The sequence below is a fragment of the Mustela erminea genome, chromosome 17 (genome assembly GCF_009829155.1).
Source record: "Mustela erminea isolate mMusErm1 chromosome 17, mMusErm1.Pri, whole genome shotgun sequence".
NCBI classification, from domain to species: Eukaryota; Metazoa; Chordata; class Mammalia; order Carnivora; family Mustelidae; genus Mustela; species Mustela erminea.
The window spans coordinates 44,610,068-44,629,854 of record NC_045630.1 but is presented as its reverse complement, the minus strand read 5'-3'; the positions used below and the strand labels follow the sequence as shown (position 1 = coordinate 44,629,854).

Here is a 19,787-nt window from a genome sequence, read left to right as displayed (position 1 = left end):
TCCAGGACACGGGTGGGAGTTTGGTGGTCTAGGGGCCAGCCCTGGGTCCCCGCGATGTCATCTGTCTCCTGCTAACACTCTTTTCTCCTGCTCTCACAGTGGCTGCTCTCCTTCCTCCTAATGTTCTGGCTTCTCTCTGCCTCAGGAGCCCGGCCCGCCGCGGCCCCCCCTCCCCAAAGCCTACGTCCCCCTGGAGTCTCCTCCAAACGTGCCACCACTCCCTAGCGAGAGCCGCTTCTGGCCATACCCCAGCTCCCCTGCCTGGCACCGCAGTGGCGAGCCAGCCAGGGGTCAGGTACCCAGCCCCCTTGGGTCCTGGAGGGCAGGGGCGGAGGGAGCAGGGCAAAGGGGCAGGTGAGGGGGCAAGGCAGGACATGGAACAGTTTTTCCATCATTTCAATATTAATTTTCCCACCCCCCACCCCCAGTCAGACTCTAGGATAAGGAAAGGGGGTGGCTTTCCTCTTTCTGCTCTCTGTGGACAGAGGGGAAAATGAGTGTCACCCACCCCATGCCCGGGGTCCTGGGCAGCTCCTGGCTGTGAGCGGTGGTGTGCCCCACTTCCTACCAGTGCGAGCAGGCGAGAGAGATCAAGGGACCTGCCACAGCTGGTGCCATTGCAGTCCCTTCCTGTCCACCTCAGACCCTGGTCCTTCCATACTATCCGTCTCTCTGCCTTTCTTGTGTCCTCTTGGGTCTCATCAGCCCTGGGCTATAAGCTGCCCTGTTCTGGCTCCCCAACCTCCCTCCCCAGGACGGAGGTGCAGTTAGGCTGGGAAGAGGTTGCGGGTGGGTAGTGCTGCGTCTAAAACTGGGCGCCATGTTCTCATCCCGGCTCAGCTGCCAAGATGCACGCAGCCCCTGAGGGGCTGGCTGCCGCTGAGCGGGGCGGAGAGGCAGGGTCGCCTCCGCTTTCCAGACGAGGGGAGGCAATGGGGCTCACCCATCTCTGTCACTGGACTCGAGCTGGTGTTTCTGGCCTCGGGCTCAGTCTTTCTGTGTGTCCCTCACAAAGACTTAGACCCTTTAGCTGTCCTGTGGGAGTGTAGAGGGGGTGCCGGTGGTGTCTGAGGCCCCTTCTAGTTCCATGATTCTGCAAGCCCTCAAGCTAAGTGTGCACTTCTGCCCCCCAGAATCTTGGTACCAAAGCCCACCTGGTTCTCTTGCTCAGGTTTTGGGTGGGCCCCTGACAGAATCCTCAGAGAACCTCATTCTTGTAGCCCTCCTCCTCCAGCCATTCCTTCTCTCTGGTGCACAGCAAGTCTGGGCTTCTTGGCGCTTGCCAAAAGGCCTGGTCAGGTTGAGGGGCCTCTCTGTGGGCCTCAGCTGAGGGCCTCCTGGAAGTCCTGAGCCCTCACTGCACGAGATGAGCCAATATTGGCCGGCCTTAAGGTGGCCTGGGTGGGAGGCTCCACAGCATCCCTGCCCACTTCCCAGCAGGCACACTCAGAGTTTCCTCATCCTGTGTTTTCAAGGCTCTGTGCTCCAACCATTGAAACCAAAGAAACATACCTGAGGGCCAAGTTCCCAGCAGTCCCTACAGCATGGGCCGTCTTCTCATTTTTTTCCCCCAGCTCAAGGCAAGCCATGAGCAGAACAAGAAAGACCCCCACCAGACCTCACCCCTGGACACCGCTAGAGACATCAACCTTGTGCCCACCAGGCAAGAGGTGGAGGCAGAGAAGCAGGCAGCTCTCAACAAAGGTACTTCCTATCCCATCCTGCCCTAGAAGGAAAGCCAAGGGTCAGAGAGAGCCCAGAGAGGTGCTCCTTCACAGCCAAAGAGAGCGAGTACGCACCCACCCTGGGCCTTTCCTCTCTGCCACAGGGGGGACTGGGCCTCCCTGGAGAAGCAGGCTCCCTGTCTCCCTGCCCCACTGTTCTCAAGAAGGCCCACTGGCCATTCTGTCTCCCTACAGTTGGCATTGTGCCTCCTCGGACAAAGTCGCCCGCCGATGAAGAGCTAACGCCGTTAAGGGTGGTGAGAAGGAGTGCCGACGGGCTCACCAATGGACTGTCCTCCCGGGTAAGCACAGCCTGTGGGCCCGGGTGGGCCTGCGTTGCTCTGGGGGCCCAGGAGCCTTTGTGTGTCCCCCGCATCTGTCCACCATTGAAGAAACCCAGACCTGGAGGAGGAAGGCAAGATAAATGGGAGGGTGACAAGAGCCCCACTGGAGAAGTCTTCCATCAGGGAGACATGGCAAGGGACAAGGGACAAGGAAGATACGCATAAGAAAGAATAGTTAACAAAATTATTATTTTTTTAAAAGATTTTATTTCTTAATTCGAGGGAGAACGAGCATGAGCAGGGAGGGGGCTGCAGAGGGAGAAGGGAGAGGCAGACTTTCCTGATGAACAGGGAGCCCGATGCAGGCTCCCAGGACCCTGAGATCATGACCTGAGTGGAAGGCAGACGCTCAACTGCCTGAGCCACCCAGGTACCCCTTATAATAGTCTATATTATAATGTATACTATATAATAATGAAATGATTATAATGTGCCAGCGATGAACTACAAATCCAGCAAAAATCAGTGATCAGAGTCAAAGGGGCCGACCTAAGGCAGTAGACTCATTTCTTAGGGCTTCTGGGAAATGAAAAAGCCCCCCAGACTTGGGGGTTTGAAACAAGAGGAAGTTGATTCTCTCACAGTTGCAGAGGCCAGAAGTCCAAAATTGAGGTGTCCCCAGGGTTGGTTCCTGGGGAGGCTCCAAGGGGGCTTGCATCCCATGCCCGTCTCCCAGCATCAGGTGTTGCTGGGCGTCGCTGGTGTTCCTCGGCTTATGGACAAAACGCCCAGGTACCTGCCTGCACCTTCACATCACCTTCTACCCTGTGTCTTCCGTCCTGTCCCTTACAAAGACACCTAAGACTGGACGCAGGGTCATTCCAATTCCCGACGCTTTCCTCTCGAGATCCTTACCTTAACCACACCCACAAAGACCCTATTTCCAAATCAGGTCACATTCACAGGTTCTAGGGGGTTAGGCTGTGCCCATGTGTTTTAGGGGCCTTTTTTTTTTTTAAGATTAAAAAAATTTTATTTATTTGACAGAGAAATCACAAGTAGGCAGAGAGGCAGGCAGAGGGAGATGGGGAAGCAGGCTCCCTGCGGGACTCAATCCCAGGACCCTGAGATCATGACCTGAGCTGAAGGCAGAGGCTTAACCCACTGAACCACCCAGGCACCCCATTAGAGGCCATTCTTTAACCCACCACAGACAGGCTTCCCAGAGAAGGGACGTGGAAGGCATTAGGGCAGATGAGGAAGCAGGAGTGGGGGATGGGCACCCATCAGAGCCCGCTCTCCCCCTGCAGCAGGAGCGCCCCAAGAGTGCCGTGTTCCCCACTGAGGGCAAGGTCAAGATGAGTGTGGAGGAGCAGATTGACCGCATGCGGAGGCATCAGAGCGGCTCTATGAAGGAGAAGCGGAGGAGCCTGCAGCTCCCGGCCAGCCCAGCCAGCCCAGCCAGCCCGGCCCCCGACCCCGCTGCCCGGCCCGCTTACAAAGTGGTAAAGTCCTCCCAGCCTCCCTCAGGCCGGGCGGGGCATCTACCCAACACGGAGCGCCCCCGTTCCTTAACCAGCCTGGACTGGAGCAGCTGGGGGGGGCGGGGTGGGCATGAGAGATGGGCCTGGGAAGGACCCAAGCTGGGCACCTGGGAGAACGGGGGGAGCCTTCTCCCCACTAGGCGGAAGATACATGGCGGCAAAGCGTTCCTTGTATGTGTTTAAAGAAAAATAATTCACAAAAGGGAGTGCGTTGATTGTTTCAGTTGAAATGAATGATACAAAATTCAGTTAATAGAGCATAGTGCAAAATTCAGCACCCAGGGAGAGCCGTCACTCACACGCGTTTCTAGAGCATTTTCCGTGTGTTTCTGTGTAGACCCTGGAGTGGGTCTACCGAAGAGGGTCGTCATAGGGCCCTGCCACGTGGCGCCATGTGGTTCTTGAATGTCACGTTATTTTGTTTAGTTCTTTCAGTTCCCAGGTTAGGAATTACCACCCCTGTCTTAGATGTAGGGAAACGAAGTCAGGAGAAATTCAGGACTCCTGCGCCACATGGCTGTTGAGTGTGGAGCTGGGAGTAGCCCCAGGCATCTGCCTTTTTTCTTTCCACCACATTTCAGAAATATCATTTCTGAAATGATTCAGAAATAACATTTCAGGAACATCAGGATTAAAAGTCCTACCCTCAAAGGGTTTATAGTCTCCTGGGTGGATTGGAGCTTCTGTAACAGGAATCCACTAATCCAACTGCCTAAGAGAGATGGCACAGACTGAACACAGGGTCCAGCCAGATGGGAAGTAATGAGTCCTAGTGAGACAGGCATATTGATGACATTTGGCCTTTGCAGGTGGGCAGGCTTTGGACAAGCAGCGTGGCAGGAGGCTAGCTGTCCCACAGTGGGAACAGCGGGGTGGCAGCCAGATCGGCATGATGAATGGGGACAGCGAGGACACAAGCCTGCTTAGGGCTGCCTGGAGGCATGGGCAGCAGGGGACAGAGTCCCCGTGTGGTCATGATGGCACTGTCCCCTAGGTGCGCCGTCACCGTAGCATCCACGAGGTGGACATCTCCAACCTGGAGGCAGCCCTGCGGGCGGAAGAGCCTGGCGGGCAGGCCTACGAGACGCCGAGGGAGGAAATTGCCCGGCTTCGCAAAATGGAGCTGGAGCCCCAGCACTACGATGTGGACATTAATAAGGAGGTGAGTGAATTCCAGGAGGGCAGAGGGGGAGAAAGCCTGGGGATGGGGGTGGGGTGGGGGGAGGGGACGGAACGGAGATGGTGACCTTGGTCCCTCCCCAGCTCTCCACACCAGACAAAGTCCTCATCCCTGAACGGTACATTGACCTGGAGCCTGATACTCCCCTGAGCCCCGAGGAGTTGAAGGAGAAGCAGAAGAAGGTGGAGAGGATCAAGACGCTCATTGCCAAGTCCAGGTAATGTGCTGGGTGAACTCCTCTGTCCGCCCTGGCACCTGGGACACTAGTGCCCTTGAATCCAGTGCCCCGCCCCATGCCAGTGGGAGCCCTGAGCCTCCCCAGTGGAGGACAGGTGGAGAGTGGCTCAAGACAGCGGAACAAACCCAGCCCTGTGGCCGGGGCAGGGATGCTGTCATTGCGTGCCCGAAAGACCTGTTGGACGCAGGCACATGCTGTCGTCAAGACAAACTGAGGGGTTGCCCTCTGGTGACTTCTCTTCCTCATCAAGGCTGCCCCAGATGTTCACTCGAACCTTCTCATTCGTTTTAAGACATTGCAGTGGGGGGTCCCAAAATGTGTTTTGCCAGTGTCCGTCCCACTCCCCCCTGGGGACAGCCTTGCTGGGAACCAGAGCCTGCCCACTCACAGGCCTCTGGCCACCCCGCCAACCTCAGTCCACAGGCCCCCCCCCCAAGCCAGTCAGACCATCCTGTCCCCCCACTCCATGTCTGTGTGTCTGTGCCTCCTCAGTATGCAGAACGTGGTGCCCATCGGCGAGGGGGACCTTGTGGACGTGCCCCAGGACTCAGAGAGCCAGCTGCAGGAGCAGGAGAAGCGGATTGAAATCTCCTGTGCCCTGGCGACCGAGGCCTCCCGCAGGGGCCGCATGCTGTCTGGTGAGAGGGGCCGGGCCCCGCTCCTCCAGGGAGACCGGCTGACCAGGTGCAGGGGAGGAAGCTCAGTGCTGTGAGGGGGCCAGGGATAGAGAGACACAGGGCCAGGGAGACCTGCCTCAAGGTCAGGACGACCATTTATTGAGCACCAGGTACTGTGCCAGGCTCGGCGGGGTGCCAAGGGGCCAGAGTTGCCTCCAGGAGCTCAGAGCTGGGGTGCTCTCCTAGAGCTGCTCTATGAAGGAACGGCCAGAAGCCACGCAGGGAGCAAGGGCGCCTCTGTCCCTGGGCAGCTCAAGAAAAGGCATAGCGAAAGGGCGATCCCTGAGCTTGGCTGGGAAGAATAAAGGCATCACTAGTGGCGGAGTGGGCCCAGGCATTGCAGGGTACCCTCTCCCTTCCCCTTCTGGCTGCGTGCAAATAGGAAGGTGACAGAAGGGCAGGCGGCCAGAGGTGAGAGTGAGCCAGTCACCTCCCTGGCTACTGATCCAAACCCACTTCTCTGCTAGGAAAAGATGAGCATGAGGAACAGACTTCACGCTGATACAAAAGCTAGAGGGTTCCGACCAGTCCCTGTGAGGTTGAGGTCAGCCTGAGCTATGGCCCCAGAGAAGGTGAGACCAGAATCAGGAAGAATAGAAGAGGGTCTCTTAATGGGGGGGGGGGGCAGTGAAGGATGGAGGAAAGGCAGTGGTTACATGATGAAGCCCAACGGGAAGGGGGGTGGAATGTGTCCCCCTCCTCAGGACCAAAGGTGATTAGGGCAGAGAAGGAGAGGGAGAGCTTAGAAGGCCAGTCCAGAGAGATGCCCGGGAAGGATGCCAGGTTTGCAAGGAGGAGGAGGCAGAGAGACAGGTGTGCTGGCCCCCAGTGACGGTAGCCAGGGCGAGGGGTCAGCAACGAGCAGCTCGGGACTGTGGCCAGAAGCCTGGCAGAAGGGATGGCGTTTCATTTTGGTGCTCAAGAGGGGTTTGAATTCTGGCTTCCGGGAGAGGACTCTACGTCCTCATCTGTAAAATTCAAATCAAAATACCCATGTGGCGGTGTGAGCGATGGCGACGATGAATGCTCAGCGCCCAGCACAGTGCCTGGCACTCAGTAAGTGGTCACTCAATGCTAGCCCGATGTGGCCGCGGCGGTGCTGGTGACGGCAGGAGGACTCGTTGACCTACCAGTAGCTGGAGTGGAAGGAGGCTCTGTGTGCGGTTTTTCTCGCTAATTTAAATGTGGATATTTTTAGAAACCAGAGGGTTTCGGGCTACAGCAAAGGGAATTTACGCCTTAAGGAAGAACCTACTGGTGGTCAGGGTCTAAGGGACATCTAGTGGGCGGCCAGGGAACACCGCTGGAGGTATTTCAGAGAGAGGCTGTTGGCTGGGCTGGAGCTGAGGACAAGAGAAGGGATGGGCTTCCAAAGGCGGCAGGACAAGTTTGGGCTGCACGGAGGCCTCAGGCTCACCTCTCTGTAGTTTAGCTATAAAATGAACTCGAATCTTCCAAAGATCAAATTCCTCCTGCTCTGGGCAAAAGGCAACTTCCTGTTTCAAGGGTTAGCGCACACAACACTGTTTTTAAAACTTCCCTCTGCCCTCACTCCAGCCCCTGGCTCTCTCTCTCCTGTCATTTCCCAGCCAAAGGTTCCATGAAAACAAAACCCAGCCTGGCCTCTCAGATTTCCCTCTCGATACGCACCAGCTTACGTTTCAGGGTCTGTGCGCTGAAAGTAAACCGTCATTTTGCTTTTGCCAAAACCCCAACTATTTAAAAAATGGCATAGCAGGGCCAGACCTCAGACTTAGCCCACGGTCCCCGCTGCCCCTTGGCCTCTGGCCCAGATTCCCAGAGCTGCAGCTCTGCCCAGGCCAGTGAGGACTGTGTGTGGGCACGGGTTTAAGCCTGGGACTGTGTGTGTGGGAGTGCCAGGTGCGGGTCATCAGGACAGCGCGGCGTGCACAGGGTGGGGAGGCCGTGCCCAAGAGTGCGTGTGTGGCGTGCATGACGGGGTCAGGAACACTTGTCGGCAGACCCAGAGCGTGCAGGCTCATGGAGGAGGTATAGGGGAAGACCCGGCAAGTGTACGTTTGTACGCGTGGCACGATGTCGTGTGCAGTGGCTATACTGGGGGTCGTTTGTAGAGGGACGCGCATTTGTGTGTATTCAGGTGCGTGTTTGGAGAGGACGTGTGAGCGCAAATACAGAGCTAGGTGTGTGTATGTCTGCAGAATGTCTACGAACGTTGTGGGGAGATCACTCTGAGTACAGGAGGGATTTAGCAAGCTGTCGGAGTTTACATACGTGTATGCGAGTGTACAGCTTACGGATGGAGGCAGTGTTGATGAATGCACGTGTTTCTGCGGGACTGGCTTGTTCTGTAGTCTGAGGACAGATAAAACACATTTGTGTCTGCCTTGTGCATGGCGAATACATTGCAATATTTGTGAACACGTATCTGTGTGTGCAGGAGGGAAGAGAGCAGGTCTCATGAAGGGCCAGGATGAGCGAGCAGGTGTGACCAATGATTTATGGACACAGACGAGATCGTACTCGCGGACCCACGGTTATCATATCACACCTGTCCAATGCATAGCTGCTACGTATGTGAATTTTAACTATTTCACCTCTATTCGCACCTTCGAAGCGAGCTGGTCTAAGTGTACGATACTTGCTTCAACCCTACTGGAACTGGAACATTTCCCTTTTATTGAAGATTGTGTTTATTTATTTATCTGGGCGAAGAGAGAGAGCAGGGGGAGGGGCAGAGGGAGAGGGAGAGGCAGGTTCTCTACTAAGCAGGGAGCGCGATGCGGGACTTGATCCCAGGACCCCAGAATCATGACCTAAACTGAAGGCAGACACCTAACTGACTGAGCCACCAGGCACCCCGTAAATGTCAACTATTTCAATAGATATCTTCCTAATATGTATTTAGAAATTTTCTGCCTTCATAAAGAAGTTATATTTAACATAATTCATCTTTCTTGCTCTTGTTTGTTTAGTATCATTATAAATACCCTTCTTCTGCCCATCCATTGAAGGGATGCCCTTGGGGCTGTGGTTGGTACAGACCACAGCTCTATGCTAAGTTCTCCCAAACTGCTATGCTTTTAAAGGTATTATATCTACTTTTTACAAAAGACGTTTTTGCCTCGGTTGTGCCTTTTTCTAGCTATCAGTGGGCCTGCCGAGTCCGTTTTCTCCCCTGATTTCTGTTTCTGATCTCCCATGGGGTAGACACCCAGCAGGTCAGCTCCTCAGAAGTGTGTAGAGGTAAAGAGAAACTGGCCTCCCGAGAGCTCGTCTGTGCATAATTGTAAGAGCCTCACGGCATGCATGTTGCCATCGATATTTGGCTTTTTTGAAACAGCACTGGCTCAGTTTTTGACTTTTTGACTGTTTTAGAAGTCAGAGTTGCCAAACAACTAACCATTGGGTCCGCGATACAGACATACGCACAGGCATGTGTTTCAAAAGCGTTTGCGAATGTATTTGAGTGTGACGTCACACGTGCGTTGGGTCCCGTGGAAGAGTTCGATTTGGAAGTGCACAAACACACATATCTGAGTTGTGGGCGGCAAGCGTGGAAAACCGTTGGATCCCATGCTCGAAGTCTGTATTCTGTGTGGGCAGATACGGCTTCCTGCTCACGAGAAAGGTCCACGTCTTGTGTCCATCTGTGGCTGTGTGTGTGTACGTGATGGGAGTGCACAGAGGGCAGGGAGGTGTTGGGGTCCAGGGCAGGGTGGAGCGCAAGGGGCTAGGAAGTTGGATGCCAGGATCCTTCTGTTGGAGGAAACAGTGTGACCCTGGCTGAGGTCTGGTTCTCCTCTGAGGCCCTGTGAACACGTTCTCTCTGCCAGTCTCTAGCCTCAGAGCCGCCCTGAGTTGCGCCCGAGTCTGCAGACTGCAGAGAGCTCACCCCTCCTTCTAGGATCCCCCCCTCCCCACTGACCTTCCACTTTGCTCTTCTCAGCATGGAATCATAACGATCATAGAGTAAAATCCATTAATTCAAATGTCACCACTTAAAGGTTCGTAATGATTTGTTCAGGGGCGGACCAAAGTTTGCCCTTTCCGGATTGATGAAGAGGGGGTCCCCAGGGATAGCGGGGGACTATGTTTCTGAGACCGCATGCTGGTCTAAGTTCACAGTCCCAGCCCTGCGGAAGCCTCAGTTTCCATGGAGGTGATACCCGTGGTGATAACTCGGATCTAGTCGCCCAGCGGGGCCTGATGATCGGGGGTAGTGTGGTTTTCCTGCACTGTTCATCACCCACGGTAGCTCGGTGGGTAAGGAGCCATCGGCTGCTCTGCTCCGTCTCCACAAACGAGCGGAGCCTTGGCCCGGAGAGGCTGGCCTTGCCCACAGTCACACTGGTTCTCAGCAGAGCCTGCAGTGGCCCGGTCTCCTCCTCGGGGGCCCTGGGCCCCTCCGCGGCGCCTGGGACCGAGGCCAGCTCCGCCTCAGCTCTCCTCTCTGCTTGCCTCCTGCCTGGCTCCCCGCCTGGGGCAGGGCCTCGCTTGCTCTGGGTGCCCGGCCTCCCCACCCCTGCCACCACCACCCACCCCTATTCACCTCCCTGTTCATTTCTGTTTCCAGTGCAATGTGCCACCCCAAGCCCTCCCACCTCCCCTGCTTCCCCGACTCCACCAGCCAACCCCCTATCGTCTGAATCCCCACGGGGCGCCGACAGCAGCCATACCATGCGGGTCTGAGCTCTGACGTAAGAAATTTTCTACTGTATTTCATCCACCGCGGGGAGTGGGACCCCGCCCCTCACCCCCATGAGCCATCTACCCTCCCCCTCATCCCGGCATTGCTTCTCCCCCCCCACGGGCCCAGTGCCCCTGTGCCGCTCCCGCTCTCCGCCCTCCCTCCATCCGCTTGAGCCCGCAGCATCCCCATCCCCGTCCCTGTCCCAGTCCCTGTGCAGTGCTGGGCCAGCACCAGCTGGCGGGGCTGCCTCTTGGATGTCGCAGCGCCGGTAGGTTTTGCTTCTCCAGAAGCAGGCAGGGACAGAGCTGAGGCCTCTCCTATCCCACTGTCCGCCAGCAAGCCTGTTGGGATACACAGCAGTCCTGCCTTAGAAGCTCCCAGATAACCCCCAGATCTTCCTGTAAATGACAATACCAAAGGCAACAGCGGCCAAAGGCTGTGTGCCTCCCTTTCCCCTAATACACAGCCGCTCGGTACCAGGCACTTGAAAAAGAGCATGGACTTCCATTCATGGGTTCCCCGCTCAGGGCTGGGGGCATGGGGCAGGTTTCCACAGGGTTCTACAAGAAGAGACTTCTGTCTCCTGGGGAAGCTGGGTTGGAGCTGTCCCTCCACCAGGACGCGCCTTTCTGACCCGTTTCTCTTCTCTTCAGTGCAAGCTCTGGCCGAGGCCAACGCCATGAAGCCCCACAGAGCCACGTTCTGAAGGCCTCCTCTGCCCCCAGAGGTCCCGGTTCCCCCACCCTGGCCCCCTGCCCCTGCGCTCCCGTGGGGGTGCTGCAGGGAGCCAGGCTGGGGCCCGGGGTTGCTGCCAAGATGTGACCTCAGTGTCCACACGCCCACTACGCCCAGCCACACGCCCACCACCACCACATGGTGGCCTTAGGCCGGGGCCCGAGATGCTGGGCAGACAGCACCTCCTGGCTGGCACCCGAGTCCTGAGGGGCTAGGCCTGGCCCTGGCTGGTGGTGTGACAGCTTTACTGGAACATTTCCTGAGGAAGAGGATGCCCTGGTGGGGAAGACGCTCTGGGCTCTCTAGGGGAGGACTAGGGTGAGGAGAAGATGGATGCTTTTGCCTCTTCCGGCCCCTCCTGACGCCGAGGACGGTACCTGCCATCTGGTCCTTCCCCGCCACCCCACCCTGCTGCCCCAACTGCACCCGGGACTCTGACACGTCTCTGCTGATGGGTGCTCCCTGGGGGTCCAGTGGAGACTGACCACGCTGCTCGAGCCAAAGACAAGATGACAAGAGCTGGGGAGGGGCTTCTTGGCTCCCAGAGGGCACAGTGCTGGCTATGGGTAGAGAGCGGCACGCAGGTCTGTGCAGCGTCTGTGGACAGGTTGAGAAGGGGAAGGAGAGAGAGAGGGAGAGATGGAGGCAAGTGGGAGGACAGGGAAGCGGCAGGACTCGTTGCAAATAAGAGGGGGAGGCGGAGGTGGAAAGGGGTGTGGGATGGATGGGTTTCCCCAGGATGGAGCCTTAGCTTAGTGCCAAGTACAGAGCCAGCCTGTCAGCCCTGCTCCTGCCCCTCGTCCCCCAGATCCATGGGCCTGTGCATCACTGGCCCCTGGAGGACCAACCGGCGAGCACGTGGTGACCTTCAGCTGCAGCCGTGGGAACGAAGGCGGAGGGATGTGGTGCGGGTGTGCGGGTAGGAAGATGGCCCTTTCTGGATCTAGGCCCAGTGTCTGCCTCCCCTTCCGTAGCTCAGGGGCAGAGAGAAGGACCTCTGTCACGTAAGGTGTCATCAGCCTTGGGGTCTTTCCTAACCATGTTCAGGACGTTTTCTTGCACCCCTTCCCCGGGAATGCGCTGGGGGTCAGCTGGGAGAGTGCCCCAGAAAGGAAATGCAGCCTTAATCTGGGGGGCTAGGTTCTAGGGCCCCACGCCGCATCCCAGGCATCCCCAAGGAGGACCAGGTGAGGCTATGCGGAAGGGCTCCCTTCTGGTCTGGCTGTCTCACCATCCGCCTACCCGGGGAGGCCAGCGGAGGAGACACAGAAGCAAAGCTCACGTTTTCTTCCTCGCCCCTCATCTGGGGAGGACGGTAGCCAGGGAGGAGGGAAGGGAGAGAGTGATTCTGGAAAAACCTGGGCCCCTGGGCATTCTCTTTGCCAGAGTTGCTGCCCAGAGACTTCAGCCTCCAGTGGCCCCAAGAACAATGACTTTATCTGCCACCATGTCTTCTCCACTCCTTCACAGCAAGGGGCCAGTGACTGGTTCATTTGCAAGTAAAGATGGCAACTCATTCAACAAATATTTATCAAGCACCTTTATGTACTAAGCACTGTTCTAGGTGCTTAGGATACTGTCGTGCTTCTGAGGGATTGCAGGCTGGGGAATTCCATTTCCCTTTTAGCAGATTTTTTGAACATGAACCTTGGCTATGTTTCCCATTTAGAACCGCTCAAGCACCCCACACCTGTTTTTTCCTCCCGCACAGACCAGCAGGTGGGATTGGCGCACTCTCTCTTTCCAACACCTTTCTCCATCCACAAGAAATAGCCTTTCGGGGCCTCCATGCCTTTCCCTTTCTTTGTCCTTTTTTTTTTTTTTTTAAAGTGGTATTTTTAGAAATACATGTGAAATACCAAGGATCAAGGTCTGCACCTTTGCCACCTTTCTCTCACCTCTTATTTCATAAAGCTGGGTCTTTATGTTGCTTTACATGCCTTAATATATGTTTTATGAAGATTATACATATTATAGATATATACATAATATATATATTTGTTTGGGCGTCTGATCCTTTCCCAGAACTCCTGCCCGGGCCCACTTTCCCACCTTGACATCCCATACCACTCCTAAGCCTGTGTCGGCCACACCCCATGCCTTTTGATCCAAAGAAGGGGAGAGGACGGGCTTATTTTAAGACAGATCTATTTTATGCTTTTGTTATAAAAGCAAATCTATTTTCAAAATGTGCAATGTCTGAATGGAATCAGCAAATGATACGAGGAGATTGGGCAGCTGCCTCTAGGTCCAACCCTGTGTCCGTCCCTCTCCTCCTTGCCGCCCCCCCCCCCACCCCCCCCGCCGCAGCTTCCTTCTCCCATCCCCTAGTCTGCAAAGGGCTGGTCCCCAGAGCTCACCCAGAGAGCATCTTAAGAGGACAGGATACTCTCTTGGACGTCCTGGTCTAAGGATTTGATTACACTGTCAACTCTCGACGACCCTCTAGGGTTACGGGATATGAATCCTCTCAAAGGAAATGTTTACAGCTGTGTGCACAAAAGTACACCCTTGCGGGCACCCACCCCCACCCCAGTGTGCTCCAGGACCACCTTCTGTCACCAGTCTGCTGGAAAGGGCAGACAGAATGGCAGCCTATGCCAAACGTCACCAAGAATTTGACTCCTCGACAGAGCCAGGATACAGTGCGAATGCCAAAGGAGACGGCTCGGGCTCACAGGTCCTTCCGCACAGACACATGCAAGTTCCTTGGACTTCTCACACTCCTTGATCCTTTTCTGGTCTGGGTCACATCTGCGACATCTGTCTCCCTCTGTGACCTTTCCTCTGGGGGGCTGTTGCTAAGGGGGACGGTAGCTCCGTCTGGCATCCAGACTGCAGAGTCAGCTTCTGGGCTGAAGCCAGTCCCACGGACAAGGGGGCATCTCAGCCTTGCCCAAGAACCCCCCCAGGACTGTCCTCTGATGGACTGCCACCGGGGTGCTGAACTCCGCCAGCTCAGCCTTCCGAACTGCTTAGCGGCTGACAAAACAGGCAGGGGGCTCTTGCCTTGCAAGGATTTGGGCAGAATGGAAGTCTTTTGTCTAGATCTGGAATCAAGGGTTTGGGACCGTCACAGAGCTCCCAGCCAGCATCTGAAGCTTGACCTCCCAAGCCTGGCACCCTCGTGCCACCCTAGAGCATGTTGTTATGAAAGAACGGGGCCCAGATGGAGGCCCGGTGCGAAGGGAACCACGGGGGGGATGGCCCTGGTTGCTACTCTGGGGCCTTGCCAATTAGCACATTACCTCCCTGATCAATAACCAAGAGGCTGTAATCAAATACTGCTACTGTCACTTTAAAGCTTTTCTGAGGTCGCAAACTGTGCACACTTGCTCTCCTGCCTTGGTGAGAGGCATGTTCTTGGGGCAGGCTGACTATAGCAAGACGGAATCGATTCCCTTCCCCTTCAGGCACCCCTTACCTGGCAGCTCTTAAAACTAAGGAAAATAAGAAATATACATATATATACATATATCTATTTATGCACATACTGGGGCCAATTTGATCTGCTAGTATTAGACAATAAACCATACAAGGAAATGTATGATCTCAGTGTCTTTATTTAGTATAAAAGTGACCTTAGAAGAAAAGTTAAGGTTAGCCAAACAGAGGACATCTCTGTTGGGGACCAAACATCTGTAGTGGCCCCATAGCATCTTTCTAGCCAACGAGCCCCTCCCTGGGAGGAGCATCCTGACTGACAGGTGAGCGCCTATGTCCCCGCTCCCCAGCATTCTTTTTAGATATAGGTACTAAAGAATCCCGGTGAGCTCTGCATTTGTATCTTGCAAGTTTGTATAAACCCAATACAGGAAATAAAATGAATGGTTTGTACAAGCGGCGTGTGTCTCACACTCTGTCCGTGACTGCCTGTGGCTATGGCTGGACTTGTGGCTCGTGGCAGTTTCCAAGCTTGACAGAAAAGGGGAGAGGGTCTGCGGTCGGGCTTCCCCTGACCGAAAGCCAAAGCTGGGTCCGCGGTATGCTGCCCGCCATGGTCAGCTCCTTTGTCCAGGTAATCCCAAATCAAGGCTTGTTCCAAAGTCCGGTGTAATGAAAATTATCTGAACAGTGCTCAGATCCTGGGAACCCATCGATTTGTCTCTGAGACGGAGGGCAGAAATGTAGGAGAATAAATTTAATTCTTGGGCTTTCTTGATGACTACACCATGGCCTGTATTTCTGCCTTGGGGTACAAGAAGGTGTATGATTTGGCAAGGGGCATCAGAAAGGCTGCACAAATTGTTCTTTTTTTTTCCCTTAATTTTATTTATTCATTTGACAGATCATAAGAAGGCAGAGAGGCAGGCAGAGAGAGAGAGAGAGAGAGAGAGAGAGGAAAGCAGGCTCCCCACTGAGCAGAGAGCCCAATGTGGGGCTCGATCCTAGGATCCTGAGATCATGACCTGAGCCGAAGGCGGAGGCTTAACCCACCGAGCCACCCAGGTGCCGCAGGAAAGCAAGGCTCTTCTAATTCCCGATTTTACCTCAGTCTGGTTCTAAGGGCTGATTTCGAATTCTGGACATCTGTTGTCATTCCTAAAGAGCTAATGGAGTGTGTGTGAGTGTGAATGGGTATAAATTGTGTGTGTGTGTCTGTGTTCAACACATAATACTATATTTGGGGTTTTGTGACATCCCCAGGCGAGCTATACACCGTGATGTCCTTTGTGAATCAGACAGAATGGGGACTGATGCAGACTCACAACAGAGGCCTCTTGGGGGCTGGAGGAGGGACACGGAACCCCTCATGGCTTTCCAGATCCTGCGTCTCTATCTGCAGCGCCCTCAGCACCCGAGCCAGAGGCTTGGCGAGGCGGGGTGTGAACACCGGGCACCGCTGGGTGTCGCTGTCCGCACAAACAAGGGCCGGCTCCTCTCCACTAACAGTGCCTGAGATCTTGGCCTGCTCCAGCACCTGACCCAGATCAGCGCTCTGATCAAGGCGGGCTGGGGTTGTAAAAGGAGGCAGTAGTCAGGATATATCGAGGACAAAGCACCTAGCAGAATGCCCTGAAAGGAGCGGCGCTCTCTAACAGTGTGGTCCTGTTTTGTTCTGGGGGAGGTGCACGAAGACAGGTTCAGGCAGACAACCAGGCTTCAGATCCTGCTGCTGCCAGAGACCTGGGGCCACACCACATCCCCCTCATCCCTGAGCCTCCGCTGCGTCCTGCTCCTGCTCCTTCTAGCTGCCTGAAGATGGGCCACGTCACTAAAATTCTTGACCTCAGTTTCCTGGTCTGTGAAATGGGGACATTACCACCTTATGGAGCCCTCAAGAAAGTCAGATGAGAAAATGAATGAAAAAAACCCATTGAAAAGTCAAGTTCATGCACAAATGTGAGGAGGAGGTGGTGGCATGGCAGAGGCCCCTGGGCCACCAGCTTCAGGGGCACGATGAGTGAAAAGAGAGACCGTCTCCCAATGTTCCCCTTCACTGCCTCCACCGACTTGGATGAAGACCTCTCCAGGGACCTCACCCTCCAGCTCTGTGAGGTGTCCCTGCCCACCTCTGTTCCTCCAGCTCCAGCCTTCCAAGGCCTACATCCTCCTCCCTGGGGTTGCCCCATGAAGGGGCCCCTCTCCAGGACTGTGGGCTCTGTGAACAAGTCCCTTTAGGCCCAACTCCCGCAGCACCTGCCTTTGGAGAATCAGGCCCCCAGGGCCCCATCTGGGGAGAGTTCGATTCTTCCAAGCTCACAGGTGAGCTCCTTGGGGGTTGGGGAGGGGAAGTTTTGCTAACTGTTACTGTATACACCTGTGGGAGCAGTTTAGAACCACATTTGAGGGGCATCTGGGTGGTTCAGTGGGGTAAGCCTCTGCCTTCAGCTCAGGTCATGATCCCAGGTCCTGGCATCAAGCTCCGAATTGGACTCTCTGCTCAGCAGGGAGCCTGCTTCCCTTCCTCTCTCTGTGCCTGCCTCTCTGCCTACTTGTGATCTGTGAAATAAATAAATAAAATCTTAAAAAAAAAAAAGAACCACATTTGAGAGCAGATGTCTTTCATATAACAGCATTTAATAGTATACTATAGTATCCTAATATAGCAATATGAATAATAATACTAATTATCATAACTATACTACAAGAGTAATAACAGTGGCTCATCAGGTGCTTACTCTGTGCCTGGTACCAGTTCTGTGCATTACTCATCAGTCCTCATTCTAGCTCTGTGTGATAGGTACTAGTACCATCCAAGACACTGAGGCGCCAAAAGGGTAAATTAAAATGTCTAAGGTCTCACGAAGCTGTGATGAAGCCCAGAGCACTCAGACTTCAGAGCCCAAGCTTCTAACCAACCAACAGTTTAAATGGGCTGCGATGGGGGCGGAGGAATAATGTCCCCCTAAGGAGAATTTTGGAAATTTGCAGGGAGCTGAGATAGTTATCTCAGTTACAAGACTCAAGTGCAAAGCTCTTACTGGCAGTTAGCTGCCGCAGTGCACTGGGTAGATTTTTAAAGCAGTAACTGTCCTCTAGCCTGCATGACGTTAGAACACACAACTGCACGAAACCCCCTTTTGGTACACGTTGGTCATACTGCAATTCATAATAGCACTAAGAAGTTCTTCTCTGCTTCTAGGGTGGTTGATTTTTTTTTTTTTTTTTAAGATTTATATATTTATTTGAGTGGGGAAAGGGCAGAGGGAGACTCTCCAGCAGACACCCTGCTAAGCATGAGCCCCACTCGGAGTTCAATCTCAAGACCCTAAGATCATGACCTGAGCTGAGTCCCACGCTCAGCCGACAGAGCCACCCAGGCTCCCCTAAGCTTCTTGTTTTGTTTTGTTTTTAAATCAGTTTCATGAATACCTCGGTAAGTTACAAGATGGCCGTATGGAGAAGAAACTGAAATGGAATAAAGACATTAAAGACATTGTCTCAATTGTTGAATAAATCGCTGCACGCATTGTCTGCCTAATGTAATATACAACCTTCAAATACTGTTTAAGAGGCTGAGCACCTCAAGGCAGCAGGGTCTCATCCAGCGAGCACAGATTCACTGCAAATAGTCAATGAGAGACCTGATCGTTAAAGCCAAGATGTTTGAAATGCAGGAGATCTCATTAGACTTCCTTAATGTTTTCAAAGATGATTTCATAGGATCGCCATTCTTCATATTTGTTAAGTTTTTGCTGCTCAAGGACAAATGCCTGTGTCCTCAGGATTGCGTGTGCAAATGTTTCGGAACTTGCATGTTATTTCTCTACCTTCTCCACCACGGACCCAGGGCGCCTCCCCACCCCACCCCACCCCCACCCCGCAGGCACTTGTCCTCAGGGGCTTGTATCACGTTTCTCTGTCCAATCCACCCTCCATTCCCCATTGTCATTAGGAAATACACGATCTGCAAGGCCCACAGTCACGGTTTCACCTCAACACACAACGACAGTTCAAGACCGAGATCCCTGTGTCTGTGGCATGACCGTGCTACCCTCCTCCCTCGGGCAGCAGGCGGCTGGGAGAGCTATTTTAACAATACACACAGAAGACCCTGTTCATCTGCATCCGCCGCACGCCTCTTGATTGTCTCCACTTCGCCTTGCTATGTTATCCCTCCTTCAATTAAGGCTATTTCCCTCTTTTTATATGCAAGTACATCTGCTCTGTTATTACTTACCTAACAGTTCATTTCCTACGGCTCTGTCATTTTCTTGGGGTGGGGTGGGGTGGGTTTTATTTTGTAATATAAGGACTCTGGCTTTCTAGTTCTCTTACATGTAAGTGTATTTATTATAAGCAGGTGCAAGCAATCTGCCTGTTTCATTTATGTCTTCTGGGTAAGTCTTGCCTAAGCATTTCTACATCGACATTGTGCTCTATTATAAATTCTTTTTTTCCTTCTTTATTATAATTAGTGTTTTTAAAAATGACGTGTGTAGATTGGTCATCTCATCTATGAACTCCTTTTCAGGATAGAGGGGACATTAGAAAGGGGATGCTGGCTTACGGGGTTGAGAGCCAGGGCTCTACAGTGGCAGAAAGGACATTAGGAACTATCTACCCGTCTTTTTGTAGGCCTCTAGAGGGAGGAAAGCATGCACCCGTGTCTATACAGCTGGTAGATGAACTAAAACCAGGCTTCTGGAAGCATCCAGCCCTGTCCCAAGCCCAAATTCATCTTTCATCCTCCCTAGCTCAACCTCACTGTCCCAAGCTGGACACCGCCGGGGAAAAGGAGGTCGAAGCCCTTTGTGTCTAGCTTCCCTGGGGCGCTTTTGCCCTTGATGTAACCCAGTTCGACTCTCCCAGAGACTGCCAACAAGTTTTACTCCATGGCTTGCCGCCCCCTAGTGTCTAGCATGGATACTAGCGCAAAGCAAGCGGACTTCACCGGCAGGATGAATTGAGTACTTTTCCAAAGAGAAACACGGATTCTGATTCTTCCCACATAGCCACCTCCCCCCATCAAACCAGGTAAGGAACCTGGGTAGCCCGAGATCCCAGTCCCCTCTATGGTCTGAGTTTTGCGGAGGACTTGGAAGCAGCTGAACTCGACCTCAGGGCGCAGGAGTGGGGGTACCGCTGGAGGGGCTGGAGGCGTCTCCTCCTCCAGGTAGGCAGAGCAAGCGTCAGGAGCCAGTGCCCTCTGGGACGACCCAGGAGAAAGGAGCCTACAACTTTAAGCAGCCGTTTGGGTGAGGAGTGGGGAGAGGTGGGGTTTGGTGAGAGTAGGGAGTTAATGATTCACCAGAGGCTCATTTCACAATTTACCAAGGGTCAGCTTCC

At 54.1% G+C, this 19,787-nt stretch overlaps 1 protein-coding gene across 22 annotated transcripts in view; it reads left to right on the top strand.

Moving 5' to 3' along the window:
* PLEKHA6 (pleckstrin homology domain containing A6) overlaps positions 1-12,917 on the top strand; it is a 139,328-nt gene extending 126,411 nt beyond the window's left edge. For 18 of the 22 annotated variants that reach the window (XM_032317665.1, XM_032317673.1, XM_032317669.1 and 15 more), the window contains 9 exons: positions 146-295; positions 1,575-1,704; positions 1,920-2,026; positions 3,319-3,513; positions 4,547-4,714; positions 4,816-4,949; positions 5,463-5,608; positions 10,203-10,326; positions 10,973-12,917. In XM_032317665.1, coding sequence (XP_032173556.1) covers positions 146-295; positions 1,575-1,704; positions 1,920-2,026; positions 3,319-3,513; positions 4,547-4,714; positions 4,816-4,949; positions 5,463-5,608; positions 10,203-10,318 — 1,146 coding nt within the window. In that variant the 3' untranslated portion in view covers positions 10,319-10,326; positions 10,973-12,917. The remainder of the gene's footprint in view (positions 1-145; positions 296-1,574; positions 1,705-1,919; positions 2,027-3,318; positions 3,514-4,546; positions 4,715-4,815; positions 4,950-5,462; positions 5,609-10,202; positions 10,327-10,972) is intronic. The other 4 variants (XM_032317680.1, XM_032317679.1, XM_032317670.1 and 1 more) reach the window with 2 other exon arrangements.
* Positions 12,918-19,787: the final 6,870 nt, after the last annotated feature.